Source organism: Miniopterus schreibersii, assembly GCF_964146895.1.
Source record: "Miniopterus schreibersii genome assembly, chromosome: 1".
In the NCBI taxonomy this organism is placed as follows: domain Eukaryota; kingdom Metazoa; phylum Chordata; class Mammalia; order Chiroptera; family Miniopteridae; genus Miniopterus; species Miniopterus schreibersii.
In genome coordinates, this window is record NC_138101.1 from 19,763,567 (window position 1) to 19,778,820 (window position 15,254).

At 39.5% G+C, this 15,254-nt stretch overlaps 1 protein-coding gene across 3 annotated transcripts in view; it reads right to left on the reverse strand.

Moving 5' to 3' along the window:
• ARAP2 (ArfGAP with RhoGAP domain, ankyrin repeat and PH domain 2) overlaps positions 1 to 15,254 on the reverse strand; it is a 136,964-nt gene that overhangs the window by 27,016 nt on the left and 94,694 nt on the right. For 2 of the 3 annotated variants that reach the window (XM_081132809.1, XM_081132807.1), the window contains exons 22-25: positions 12,482 to 12,629; positions 10,948 to 11,016; positions 8,365 to 8,439; positions 5,590 to 5,707 (exon numbers count right to left, since the gene is read on the reverse strand). In XM_081132809.1, coding sequence (XP_080988935.1) covers positions 5,590 to 5,707; positions 8,365 to 8,439; positions 10,948 to 11,016; positions 12,482 to 12,629 — 410 coding nt within the window. The remainder of the gene's footprint in view (positions 1 to 5,589; positions 5,708 to 8,364; positions 8,440 to 10,947; positions 11,017 to 12,481; positions 12,630 to 15,254) is intronic. The other variant, XM_081132808.1, reaches the window with a different exon arrangement.

Consider the following 15,254-nt stretch of genomic DNA (forward strand, 5'->3'; position numbering starts at 1 on the left):
CCAGGTGACATAAGCAAAGGGAAAAACACTGTCAGTCCACACTTCCCCCGGCTCCCTCTCACTTCCCCATTCTTAGTGAGACGGGGCGGGAAATGCCAGCAGGATACCCCAACCCCCCGCCCTTAAGGGAGCCGATGGTACTGCAGTTGGCTTGGGGATAAAAATGATATTCTTAACGGGAAAGCGGTATCTGGATTAAAAGAAAAGCTTCCTCCTCTTTATTAGAAGATTAAGTTGGAAATGAGACGTCCCCATATCCGACCGTTCGCATTATAAGAGGGCACTGTTACAAGTCGGCACTATAGTGACGGCTCTCAAGTGTTGTTAGTTAAACTGAATCATATCACAGCAGATATAGAGGCAAGTACAGATATGCAAAAAAATTAGGTGAGTTTTTCACATCAGTCTCATAGGACAAAATACTTTAGGAGAATGAAAAATCCTGAAAATTCATGTTCCTGCATAAAAGTAGAGTTGAAAAATGGGATGAAAAGAAAAATGTTTATTATACTGTCAAATGCTATAATTATAAATAGCACTGAAGTCCACCTTAAGAAGGAGATAAGAGGCAGAAGAAATTGAGTCATCAAACACTGTACGAATATCAATTCCTACAAAGAATTTTTTACTTATAGTTACATTTACAACCACGTCATGACAGATTATATGGTACCTAAGTTTGGCATTAGGACATCAGAAATAAATAACTCATTTGTGTACTATCCATAGCATAAAAATTGAAAATTCAGTGAAGTCATTTGAGAAGAACAGCTTATGGAGGTGGTTGTTTAGCTAGGTAATCACATTATTAATTGTTTAAAATCATGTTCACAGAAATAAACCTGGCCTTTCTTGTTAAAAAGAGAACCATCCGTTTCTCACTTGACATTATAGGTACTGTCGTTAAATTTCTGGCAGTAACGACACAGGATTTCCTGAAACAACTATGACTTCCCCAGTAATTAAATTCTTAGTGCCAAATTTGGAGCTGTGCATGGCTCTCTGTCCTGTCCGTGTAATTAGAGGGTGACAGCGCTCTGTGTGTCAATCCAGAGGAGGGCTGGAAAGGAGCCTAATGAAAACTGAACAGATCTTCTATGTCACAGTAGCTATGGAGAAGCATCAAGGCAACATTTCATGATATTGCTGCACTGAAAGCGTTTCACAAACCTGAACTGCTCAGTGCAGACGCCCACTTAAATGAGGCCCCTCCGGCAGTTACTGTTTTTCAGCAAGTCGAGGACCTACAGGATATGGGGCTACATCAGCAGAGGACAGGTTCCGTCTTAAGGTGAAGCATTAAAATAACAGTGCCCTTTAGAAGATCAGCTCTTGAGGAAGGTAACAGCCTCTCCCAGGGTGGGTTTCAGCTGGTCCTAATGATTGGCAGCGGTGGGTCAAAGGCGCTGGGCATCTTTCCAAGGATGAGAGGAAGACAGACTTTTTCTCTGTCAGGTACAAATTTCAAATGTCCCACCAGACATTCATTGAGAGGGTAAATCTACTTATAAAGTAACTGAGCCTACAATCTAACTCAGCTTTACACATATAAACCCTCAAACTATTTTATAGGGTTTTAATTTTAATATGAGGTATTTTTTCCCATGAATCTGACCACCACATAAGCAAAAAAGAAAGGGGAAGAAAGAAAAAATCAGGCTTTGTCGGGACTTTGTGGGAAATGCCTTTTCTAGCTGCTGAATGCCTGTGCCCCCGGGATTCGTAGGTTGAAACCGCATCCCCCATTTGGTGGTGCAAGGAGGCAGCACCTTTGGGAGACAAGTCCTCATGAATGGGATGAGTGCCCCATGAAGGAGACTCACGGAGCTCCCTGCCACCACCTGAGACATGACAAAAGACAGCCCTCCGAGGCCTGGGAAGCTGGTCTCTCACCAGACACCGAATCTGCCAGCATGCACCTTCATGGTGGACTTCCAGCTCCAGCAGAGCTGTGAGAAATAAATGTCTATTATTTCTAAGCCACCCAGTGTATTTGAAATTCTGTGGTAGCAGCCTGAGGGGACTAGGACACCATTTCACCAGCGATATCAATGCTTCTGATGACGTGTGATTCACGAACTGACTTGCTGCCGTCAGCCTGCACGGAGCTGTCCTGTCCAGGGCAATTCACACGGGTGTAAGACCCTGTTTTCCTAATCTTTGACCACATCGGGTATGTCAGTAGCTATATGTTTTATTACACATTTTCTGTTCTCATTTTATATTACAATTAGGGTACTATATTATTATTTTTTAAATGAGTATAATAGATTATCTCCAGAAAGTAAAGGGAGTGTTACAAAATATTTACTATGCAAAGGAGACACTGGAAATGACAGGGCAGAGACTGTTGCTTTAAAATGTACCGACACCTAACTAAAATAAAATCCAGCACTTCTGGTTCACTTATTGATCCACTTACTTATTTATTTTCGGTTGCTTGCTTCCTTGGAGGACTTATATTTACAGGAGAAAAAGCACCGGTTCCCTGCTGACACTCCTCCTATCAGCTACAATCTCGAGACTGCCAACGCCTTCACTTTCATCTTCTCTTTCTAGTTCGCTGTAGCCCCCCCGCATGTTTCTAGCAATAAAGCTTTTAACATTTCGGGAGGTCAGGTGGAGCCGGGGCTCCATCTGCTTCAGTAAGTCAGTGCAAGCACAGGCCCCTCTCTCGCGTTCCTCGCTTTGTTCCTCTAAAAGCTGCGAAAACCATCTTCGTTTTCTCCTCTGGTGCCTCCACCGGAGCCGCTGGCTGAACATTAAAATCATGCCAAATCTGAATTCTTAACTCCATCAAACGGATTCTTTCTGGAGGTGCGGCGTGGGGTGTTCCTTTGATTATGTATTTGGACATTCACAAATCAAAACAACTTGAGGTCTCCTAGTCTTTTGATAGCTCTGACAAGGTAACTTTCTGTTTTTTAATTAGAGACCAGTAATGAAAAGAACCACCACCACCCCACCACAACCCAACCTTTCCATTTGGGATGGACTCGGTATCACAAGAGTCCACGTCAGTCATTTTCAGGGTAAGTATCCCTTCATTTTCCAGGATGAAATTGTAAAACAGTGCTTCTAAGTATATGACAATCGCTCTCCTAACTATATATAATTTCTCCCTACCCTCATGCACTCTGCCTGCGACCCATCCCCAGAGGCACAGAGCTCCAAGGCTGTGACACAGGGACATGCTTTGACTCAACCCTTGAGAGAACAAGGGCGGTAGGGAGAGGATGCCCACCCCCAAATCCACGATTCATTCTGCTGTGGATCTCTGGCAAAAACAACAACACAGAAACAGAAGCAGGCAGGACACAATCCACTGTCTCAGGCCTAACTAACCAGGGCCTTGAGATATCTCCTAGGGGTTGCTAACCTACAAGCAGAAATCATTTTTTATGTGCCTGCCACATTTCGATACATTTATCCAAGAAGCAGCAATCCAGGGCACTCAGGTTCAGAACACATCTATCCTACGTTCCACCTCAGTTAACAAGACATTTGCAGGATGTGCTCCATCCACGTCAACGCCCCGCGCTGGAGGCAGTGAGACACACCAAGGTCTGAAAGCTGTGGCGAATGTCCGAAAGCACATGCGGCCTGCGGCAGAGCCAGGTATTTACGTTCTGCCATTCAGTTGGTCAGAGTAGTATAGGTCTATAAGCAAATAATGAGAAAAAGGTCAGTGTGAACTGCGTTTATCCAAGTATCGTGACGGAGGAAGCGGTGTTTGAGCTGGTCCTGCGTGACCCACAGGCAGTGAGTAAACAATGAAAGGGTTTTAAATGATGGCACAGTCTGATCCTGTTTGTGATTTAGAAAGATAATTCTAGCAGTCATACCAACAATCGCCTTCTACTCACAAATACGATGAAGCTGAAAACCTAGCCCCTTTCCTTAAAATTTGACAACAAAAATCAAAAGACTCTACCACCCCTGAACCACACAGTGAAGCAAAACTGTACTTCACTCGTGCAAGAGGCTTTGGTTGTGTGGCAACTACATTTCCAGGCACTGTGCCGGATACCAGAGATAAAACAACAGAGTCCCGCCTTCCTCCCTAGGAGCTCCCACTGAGAGAGATGAATATAAATCCACGTGATAGGCTCTATAAAGAAAGATGGGACAAAGTACAATAAAACCTTCAGCCTGGGTATTAAAGGGGGTGCACGGGGGTGGGGGCAGACGGAGGAAGAGTAAAGGGGCATTTGGGGAACAGCAGCTCACACACGTTAGTCAAGCACAAAGAATGGAACTTTTACCTCTAAAGAACCAGTCGTATGGGAAAAGATGGCAGAGAGACTGGGGCAGCAGAAACGTAAGCTCAGGGGACAGTGGAAGAACTGACAAATGAGAGAAAATAATCAGAGGGCCAAGAGGAGAATCCAGCCGGCACAAAAGAGCGGAGACCTCCGAAGAAACAGGGAATGGTGAGTAACGAATGCCACAGAAAGGACAAGTAAAGCACAGCCTGAAGCAGAGCCGGTGGACTGGGCACTGGGGGCGGGGCGGTCACCGGAGCCATCGGCCAGAACACTTCCCGTGAGAGGCAAAGACAGAGCCTGACCAGGGAGGAGGCGCGAGTGGCCTGACGCCAGGGCAGCCGAGTCCCCGAGTCAGGACGACGGTGAACGCTGAGAAATAACATTTTAATACAAATACGATTTTTAAAGAGCTGTGCTGTGCGTGATAAAAAGAAACGAAGACACAAAAACATCGAGACTGGAGTAACGAAAGATAAAGTATTTGAAAATCCCATCTCACGCTAACACGATTACAACATTCCCCGTACTACCCGATGGGGTATTTCAACGTCAAATTTTCATTTTTATCGTAAGCTTGCAGGTGGCAAGATTTTACTTTTGGCAGTTTGACTGCTATGCTTGAAAGGGTCCCAAGACCTTAGTAGGTATCAGCTAGACAGATGGTCAAAGCACAAAGACATCCTGCATCTTATTTCTGTTTTTCCTGGAGGTCTTTAAAACCACATGGTGTCATTAGCATGTTAGGCTTACTCAGCACTTTCCTGGGGCAGAGGAGGTGTTTCACAAGCTCTCACTACCCTTCCACATCTCAGGTGAGACAGGACAAAACATCCACCCACTCCCCTGAAGATACAGGAAAGGAGACAACGAAACAGGCTTCTGATATGCTTAAAATTAATTTTTTAACAATAAGTAGTCTTTTTGAAAAAATAATAATCTTTTAAATCAACATTCTTTTTGCTAAATAAGTAGCATACAGGAATAATGTGTATCTGGTGGTGGTAACATTTAGAATATTGTTACAAATCAAGCTGTTTGGCCTTATAAACAAAGGTCTTATTTCCTAAGGCAACAACACAGATGCCTAATGCTTTGCACTCTATTTTTATAGTCAATAAAATGATCTAATTATTTTGATGAGTAAAATCACAGGAGGGCGACCTCAAGTGACAATAGCATATATGGGCACATACACTGAAGTAGAAGGGGATTCATAATGTTAATCTTCAGAATAACATAAAATGTTAGCAACGCTATCACAGAAATAGTATTTCTTCGCACTGTAAGGAATTTAAGAATCCCTGGCATGAAAATTGCTTACCTAGCTCTTCATTTTCAATGACTTCAAATGTGGCCCAGATATCGCCTGGTGCAGGAATAATATTTTTTATTGCTAATATATCATTAGTTAATTCTTCTGCTTCCATCATAGGAGATATCTGTAAAAAAGGCAAAATTTCTTTAGAAACTATGTCAGACCCAGACATAGCTTTATGCTAGAGCAACAATACCCACCACCCATCACCTTATGATACCCCAAGTTTCTCCTTAGTGTGTTTAGCTGCTCTAAGCACACAGAGAAAATAGCCTATTCGGGTCTTCTACATAAAATACATTTTAATGTGAGTGCAAAAGTTATTACGACACAATCAGGAATAATTTTTTTTCTCACTTAGTGAGCAATTAAGTTACTCAGAAGGGAAGAACATACCTAGTCTACACATACGCACAGACCATCACAAGACCACAAGTCCAATGATCTTCCAGGAGTAAAACTTTTCACTCGTCGGTTCTATAATCAAGAGTTCAAAGTGGCCTGGTTTATTCGGCCTGATGCCTAAGTTATACGCAGGCGACTGCTGTCTGCCAAACCAAAGAGCCCCAGGGTTGTACTGGTCTGTGGTGTGTGTACCCAGCGTGCCAAGTGACAGATGGTGGGATACCGAGGTACGGAGCCAGGATTTCAGGGCACCAGGCAGGGTCTGCAGTGCCAGCCTGGGGCCAGCTATAGGAGTACCAAGGCCTCAGGCCACTGCATGAGCACAGCACCTTCTTCAGGGACTGTGGGGATTTCTGACCTGACTCTTCTTGTTTTTGTTTTTGCCAACCCGAAATGCATGCTGGTCAAAAGCAAGCTGGCTCTTCAATTAGAGTTTAGTTATAATGTTAAACAAATAAAAAATGCTGTACGCGTTCTATAGAATATTCTAACTGCACATTTTCAGTAAAATATGTACCTATTTTAAAAATTTCTTAGCAAAGAAATGTGCTCATTTCCATTTGCCCAGTCCATTACTGATTATAAGCATATTGCACATATATAAATAATATATTTTTCATTACAGGTAACTCATATGGTCTATCTTTTGGACTTCGTGGAATCTAGTACTTTCTTTGGGATACATTAATTATACGTCCACTGTTTTCCATTTAGAAAAGCCCAATAAAGTATAAACTTAAAAGAAAACCAGCATCTGGGAAAAGTAAAGAACATTTAGCAGTAAAGACATTAGTAGATGAATCATTTCAATGATGCTATTCATCCGAATGCCTTTAATTTTTTTCAGTACAGCCTTTTCTTAAAATAATAAGTTACTAAGAAACCAAACTTGTGAAATGGTCAGCAAAACGTGTGCCTCCACTCTACTCCCTCCACTCCACTCGTCTCGGTAAAAACCCAGGGCCCCTCTTCAGAACACCTAGAACTCCACAAAGGACATGGGAAGTCATTATCCTAAAGAACGCATAAGTCAGTGGAACGAACATCGGGGTTTAGAATATGATGATGCGGGTTTTCGTCCTGGCCTTATTAATTCTGTTTAATCCTGTTTCTGTTCTTATAAACTTGGGACATGACCTGCCTTACCTGCCTCCTTGAGTGGAGGTAATAATCAGCTGAGATAGATGTAACAAAAGATTTTTGCAAAGTCTTAAGCATTAAGTAAATGTTAATGATTATTTTTATATAGTTTTTTGCAATGTTTTTAAAAGGAATTTATAAAGTGAAACCAACTGGACAGTCCTTTGTCTAAATACCGTATGTACTTAAAATAACAAAAATTTTGCTCAGCTGTAAAAACTTCTGTTAGGGCTTCATTAGTAAGATAAAATTAAACTGCGCTACTAAAGAGCGTAGGTGTAGGAGGAGTTAAGTCTGGTGCTGTGAATACCAATCCTAACATCAGAACTGTGCTGACTGACCAGCACTGGGTCCTCAAGTTCCGTACTGTCAAACATGATGAGGTCAGGGAGTGGAAACACCAAAGCCTATGATCAAAGTTCAGCTCCCTGTTCTAAGTAAGCTAACCATTATTAAAAACACATAAATTAACAGTTATGGTACATGGTTAACAAAACTAAAGTCCAGAACTATGTAATATTGAGTTCATCCTGAACTTTAAAACGGATAAGCTAACGCTGAATTTCTGCGGCTACACGGCGGGATGTCTGCTCCTCATACAGGGGATGTATTCCTGCTAAGTAGGAATGTGAAGTATCGGTGTTCCCCTTCCTAAGGCAGACTCAGTCCTGAATGTGACAGCTGATAAGGATCTTCCGAATTCACAACCACGAGTGACAGAAGTTATCCAACACTCAAGTGAACTGGAGACTAGAAGCCAAAGTCTGCGATATAAGGGTGGGCATTAACAATAATAATAGTTATTAAATACTTATGTGCTGAGCAATTTGCTAAGTGTGTTACGTGCGCTGTCTTAGTGAGTTCTCGTAGCAATGCTATGATGGAAATACTGTAATTTTCCCTCACTTTCCAGGTGAGAAATAGAGGCTCAGAGTAAATAACTTGCCTAATACTAAGAACCTAAGAAGGGAAGGAGCAAAAACTTAAGCTCAGGTTGTTTTCTGGAACCTATAGAAAACCCTAATCTTAACTGAAAGCTTGTAAGATATGCCCTTTCCAAATAACTAAAACATGGAATTCCCAGGGGAAATTCGTTTGAAAAGGCAATCCTGTCACCAGCTTGAACGGGACAGGGAAAAGTAGCTATAAGAAAGAATGAAAAATTCAACACATGTAAATTAATGCTAACACATGCAATGTCCAACAGTACTCTTTACATCCATCTCCAGGACTCACCCGAATTATAATACTGCGGTCGGGTTCCTTCCTTTCTACATACACTTCAATTAACAAATCTCCAGCCTGGGAAACCTAGAAAAGGGCAGATGTTAAGAGAGCAAGTATAAGTATGCTGCAAGAACACACATACGACACTTAAGACAGTTAAAGTCCCAGTCCTATTTCTAAATATTTTAGACAATGAAACGAGCCAATCTCCCGTTAACAGCGTGATGACGCCCATGTACCAGGCCTGGTGGATTAAGAACAAGGCGTCTACACAAATGTTATAACCAGCGACAGCAGTCACGGGGAGGCTTCTTCTCTCTTACTGACAAGTTTAGAGTCCTCAAACACCCTTATATTCTTACAGAAATAATGTATCTGGCAGGAATAAAACTATGCTTACTATAACAACAGAAGTTGTTAAGCAAAATAAAGACTGAAAATGAACCATGTATAATTCTGCTCTAAGCTATAGTATGGGCCTAATACCAATAATTAAAAGGGAAGATAGGTCCTGCTACATTTTCAGAGATAATATGTTCAAAAATTGAAATCTGAGGATATGTTAGAGTTGTATTAAAACTACATAAAGAGAAAGTATATTTAGCAAGAAAAAATTAAAATGGAGTAATAAAATATGGCAGATAATACAGATAAGTTTTTAATTCTCTTTAGCCAAGCATTAGTGCTATTTTGGGTCACTACCACCCCTGAGAAGACATACCAAGTGAAGGAGATACAAGCCAGAATATAAAAAGCATAAGCTATTGTTATATGGAGATGGGCAATATCATGTGAAGACTAACAAAGAAGCAAATGAATCTATGAAAAATATTTTGTGTAGTTTTTTCTGGAAATTCCCTTAAGTTGTGTAATGACTTAGAAACAATATCCATCTTCCAGTTTTTAATGGAGAATGGATCATTCTGATTTGCCTCACCGTAAAGCCTAGTGAGTAAACTTGTGGGGAAAACATGAAACATGTACTGGGGAGAAGAGTTCTTAATTATTCTGACACTGTAGGCTTAGAAAAGACTATTTCTAACTTTATTTTCTCACTTTCGATGCTATACAAAAATCCTAGGGAAGAAAAAATACAGTTGACACTTGTACTTTTCACTGTGTTTGCATAAACAACTCTCCAGGAAGGACACATTTTTAAAAATTAAAAAAGCAAACACCACGAACTCATAGAGTGAAGCCAAAAACAAGCATAGCTAAGAAATTTGAACAGGGGTAAGACATGGAGACTGTCAGAAAAATACTCCAGAGGAGAGCTTGATGAAACAGAGAAAAGCTCAGGCAAAAGAACAGATTTTTCCAAACACTTGGACTTTCCTCTCCCAATTATTCTACTTTATAGACAATTATTTTCTTACTCTTACTTATACTGAATTAGAAAGGATTCCAGACTCATTTCTTCACTGTATTATGGGTATAAAAGATAAAAATGCAGAGGGGTCCTCATGCTTTATGTAAAAACAGTCTAGACAATGCTGTCAAAGATGACCCCTTGGGCTCACACGATCCTTTAATTCATGAATGAAGCTCTCCCCCAAAAAGCAAGAATCCAAGAGAACTAGCTAATAATGAGCCAGATTTTTCAGTTACAGCTTACTCCCCTGCAGGCTGCTGGAATTATTTTGGGTCAAAATGGAGGAGATACTCCTTTAGGAAATCAGTTTCACAGGATTGGTACTCGGGGATCTAGACACAGAATGAAAGTCTTGCCTCATCTCCTTCATGCAGAACGATAGCTCTGATGGCTTCTCTCATTCAGAGTGGATATCTCAGGAATGAGGGGGATTTAGGGTTTGCTAACAAGGAAACATTTGCCTCATTCTTTGAGTGCATCTAATAAACAGACTATGTTTGACTCATTTATATTATTTACATCAGTACCCTGAATCCACTACAATTCCCAGTTATTCAAAAAGGGTTAAGGGTCACTTTTAAGCAAGTCCAATGAACAGTCATCCAACAAGGACAGGTGCCCTGGAACAGTGCAGGACAACCTGAACACACAGAGCCAACAGAATGCAAGTGAAGGAAGCGGGGAAAGTCTAGAAAAGTTGACTTAAGACATAAGTTAGCATATGTTACAAAGATCACAAAGAAACATTCCCACTAAGGCAATCATCCAAGAGCAGGCAAAGCAAAAGCATGTAAGAAATGATTTATATGTTCAAAATCAGAATGGACAGAATCACTAAGGGAGTCTGAGTTTTCAATTTTACTCCAGTATTTTGGCTTTAAATGCTTCCTGTGATATCCACCAGCATTTTTATTAGTGCTTTTATAAAGGAAAACTCATTTTATAAAGGCTATTTTGATAAGATTAACACTGATTTTTTTTTTCTCCTTCTATATTTTGAAAAATTTACATGAATGAACTTTGGCATTTTGCATATATGCATCATGCTGCAGAATTACACAACTATTTTTTGTTGGGTCCCTCTGCCCATTAATTTTACTTTGCTTCAAATATAAACTTGAAAATAAACACAATAAATGTCTTTACTTACAATGGAAGATTTTGTTTTTTGGGGGGGAAAAAAGATTTAATTATCTGGAGATCTAACTATTACTACTCACTTGAGTGTCTTTCCACTTGGTAATAAAGCTATTTTCTATGTCCATTTGTTTGACTTGGTCTTCTTTAACCTGTTTAAAATATAATTCGGGACATTCTAATAAAATACATGGAGCGATGGTACTCATCCTCACATAAGTTTCTTTAGGAATTTAAAGACCAACAAGTAAAAATACATGAGAATGGCCATCTCAATCCGTGTGGGGCAGAATGAAAGCCAACTAGATAGAGCTTCATAAAGGTCAGAACATTTTATGATACCACTTCAGACTACAGATCCCATCAATGGAAGCCCCTTTGCCAAGGCAGTTTAATGAACAAAGGGTCAGATGACTGGTTTGTAGAATTTATGTAGGCTGAGAGACAAGACTCATTTCTCAAACTAAAATATTTATTAAGTGCTTATGAAATTTCTAGCATTTCAAGTTGGATTTAACAAAGCCATGAAGATAACCTTTTTTTTTTTTTAATCAATGAAACAGTACAAATATAAAAAATAAAGAGAGCATGCAAAGCCACACACTTTTTCCTAATTCTTTCATTTCTCAGCATCAGAATTATTGCATAGAGGTTGCTGTTGATCAAAAACAGGGACACATATAGAAAGAAATAAAAAGATCAAAGAGCAAAGAGCATCCGACAACTCCGGTGTCCATTCCTCTATAAATTAAGATACAAATGGTTATTTTACTTTATGAAAATAGTTTCCTTCCCTTTGCCAAGGAATCTTGTGATTAGTTATTAATAAGAATTTAAGAACTTTACAAACAGTAACTTATTGCACTGACCCATTTGATTTCATCTGGTATATCTATAGCACTGGAAAACAAGTCATCGTATAAAACACCATTCAATGGAATGCTCAGAAGGTTAAATGACAAAACTGAGATGCCAGAAATATAATGGAGCTGGACCATTAACCTAGATTCCTGTATTGCCTACATTTTCAAATCCTGGGCTTACTTCCTCTATTTTTATGTATTTGAACTAAGAAACCATCCCTATTCTAACAGTTTTCTGATGAAACATGAAAATATTAACTTCATAAAATAGCAAATTGAAAAGTCAAATAATTAGAACAGAGATTACTTAGTAAAACCCACAGAACCATATTTTGGAATTTTCATTTTTTCCAATTCAGTGCACATTGAAAAGTAAACATGGAAATATTTTCAGTTGCAGAATTTAACAGCCTGGTGTTTATTACTGAATTTGTAAATTCATAATTTCACACCTCTAAGTATATGTACTTAGTGCATACACATACTGCGGAGGGGAAAAACACACATAAAACCACTGTAAATAGTAATATTCTGTCCAATAGACACCAGATGGCAAAAAAGCTTTCAAAGCAGCCAAATTTAAATGACTACACCTTAAAAAGCTAGTTATATCTAAAAAAAGTAAAGATCAAATGTAACTATCCTTTATTTTCATTATTTTAAATATTCATAAAAATCTGAATTAAAACATATTTTTGTTTGCAAACAGTAACAAGAAAACTATTTTAACGAGAGCAAGATATAAAATACTTACCTCAAATATTTCAACATAATTATTAATTAAGTCCTCGATTACATTCACTTCTTCACTAGTTTGTCCCTTAGTTTGAAACAAACAGGATGAAAAGACCAAGGCCAAGTTATGGGCGTTCATGTGGTTGATTTCTGAGCATTTCTGAACCCTGTTGAATAAAGCATAGCTCATTCTGACACACTTACATTTGAAAATTGCACAGAACTATAATTTATAATACTCATTTGTCATTTTTAGCACATATGGAAGGTCTCAGATATAAAAGGCACATTTAAACTGTAATTTAAAGAAAAATACACAGTTCTTCCTTCCAAGTAGCTAACAGTGTAGTTAGGAACGTAAGAAAAAGTAGTGTTCAAGAAGACAGAACTACAAGTTACAGAGCAGCACCTGAGTGTTGATTTAGAGGGACCCACTGTACCCAAACAATCCCAGATTGTTTACCCATAGGGACAACCTATGGGTAAGGTGTAAAGGTCTGCTTGCAGGATAGTGTGAAATGACCTGTGGGGCTGAAGCATAAATGAGGGAAAAGGGGTGGTAGGTAAGCAGGAAACAGGGCAAGAAAGTGAATCGGGAGTCATATGATAGAGGGTTCCAAATTCAATATTCAGGGCTGGGCTGAACATTCCAGAAAGTGCACTATCAAATGAGAAAGTACCTGGCAGCTATTGTGTGGTCATTCAAAATAGGATATTAGCTCTTAAAAAGCAAACAATTTATAAATACAACTACACTTTTCTTGAATATAACCAAGAACGGCTTCTTATGATGAACAGAAATGAACAGACAAGTCAACTCTCCCAATCAGTATATCATACTTGGGTCTTACAAAGAACATTTAAAGTAGCCACAAATGTAAGTTCAAAAAGACTAAAACAAAATAAAAACTACAGTAATCACCATAATAAAATAAAATTTACGTTGGTAAAAACGCATGAGATGAGAACATGGAGTGATACACATGGGAGCATCTATCAGTGCCCTCTATTTGCCACTGGCTGCATATATAGCAGCTGCTTCATTGCCTAATCACACTTGCAAACTTTTAGAACATATACAAATCAAGGCAGACCAACTCTATCAAAAAAATAAAGCAAGGCTAAGGTAGGTACACCTGTCTGTAAGAACAGAGATTCTAGTAGGTACAAGAAAAAGTGATTAAACATGACAGCAATATACAGAGTATCCCCCCAAAATGTATACAGACTTTAACAGCTGATAACTCAGTTTTGAAAATGAAATGTATGTTAATAATCACTGCTTTTACAATAATTCAAAGTATGTATACAATTAATCAAAAGTATACTTTTTTGGGGGACACCTATATATGATAATGTAAGAAACAAAACAATGCCAAACTGCATAGTAGAGACAGAACAAGTACATTCACCCTATAGGATTTACAAGATGCACAAAGAATTACAAGTTTATAGAAAAGAATGTAGTAACGGCAGACACCACTCTCAAAACCACTTCTGTACTCTTATCACATTACGCTGTGAACATCTGGAAAATTTAGCTGCATGTCTGCCTCTGGTAGTAGAATCTAGGCATCTTACAGTCGGAGACTTGCTTTAATCACACTGTAGTGCGTAATAAATACCTGGTGAGTGGAATTAAGGAAATATTAGTCATGGGGGAAGGGACCTTTTTTCTAGGGCAAGGATGGCATTAAATGCTATATCAACCTGACCTTATCCAAACTGACCTGGAACTTTTGACGACACTCTCAAACATTCCCACCTTTCCTGAGGCTTCCCTCCGCAAAAGCATTCTCCTTTGGTGCTCTTCATCTCTCTTTACTTTTTGTAGCTGCCTTCACTTCTCCCAAAAGTCTGTACAATACAGTATTTTTCTTTTCTCCCTTTATTTCTCAGCTCCCACAGGTTAGCGTTCCCCTGAGTTCCTCACTCAGCCTGCTCAGTCTCTTCTCACTCAGGCCTTCTCATCAGAAGCCCAAGAAAACCGTTTCCTAATGAGTTTCTCTGCCTCTATTCTGACCTCTTCCCAGCCCATCCCATTATAGGAGTCATCCTAAACAATATTTAATCAGTCACTCCCTAGGACTTAAAGGAATAATATCCACATGTTTTTCCATGATGGAAGAGCCCTTTACAACCTCCTTCCAGACAACTACAAACCATCTTGTGTCCCAGCATACCTACTTCCTAGAAAACACCCTTTGCTCATGTCTTACACTTATTATTTCATGCCCAGTTCACGCCTCTTTAAATCTGAAGCATGCCTGGACCTCAGCAATGAATGACTCAATCCCTTCCTCGAAAAGTCCATGTCTCATGCTAAAATTCTCTGTATTAAAATCTGTCCTGCCATTGCTGTGCTTCCTTAAAGAAATATAAAATGCCCTGCAGCACCCCATGAGTTCACTGTGACATCTAGGGCACCGGGGTGCTCAGTTTGGGAACTGCAACCTTAAGACAATTTTTGTGCATTAGGTATTATCATCAAATATTTCTGTTCACATGGACGCTGAATAGGCATCGTCTTGTACACAACAGAAGCTAAAATATATGTTAGTTGAAGAAAAGGAGGGCAGGCGGAAGGATGGGAAGGGACTCGTTATCTCAAGTTCAGATCTGAATTAAGAATTGTAAGAATAGTGATGTGAAACTCAACGTTTAAAATACTAATACACTCTAGCAGCCTGGTCACTATTAAAATTTTTGAAGAAAAAAAATAATCTTTCCCAAAGTCTCACAGGCACAGAGATAGGACGGCACGGACTATATTTCTGCGGTGCAATAAGAAA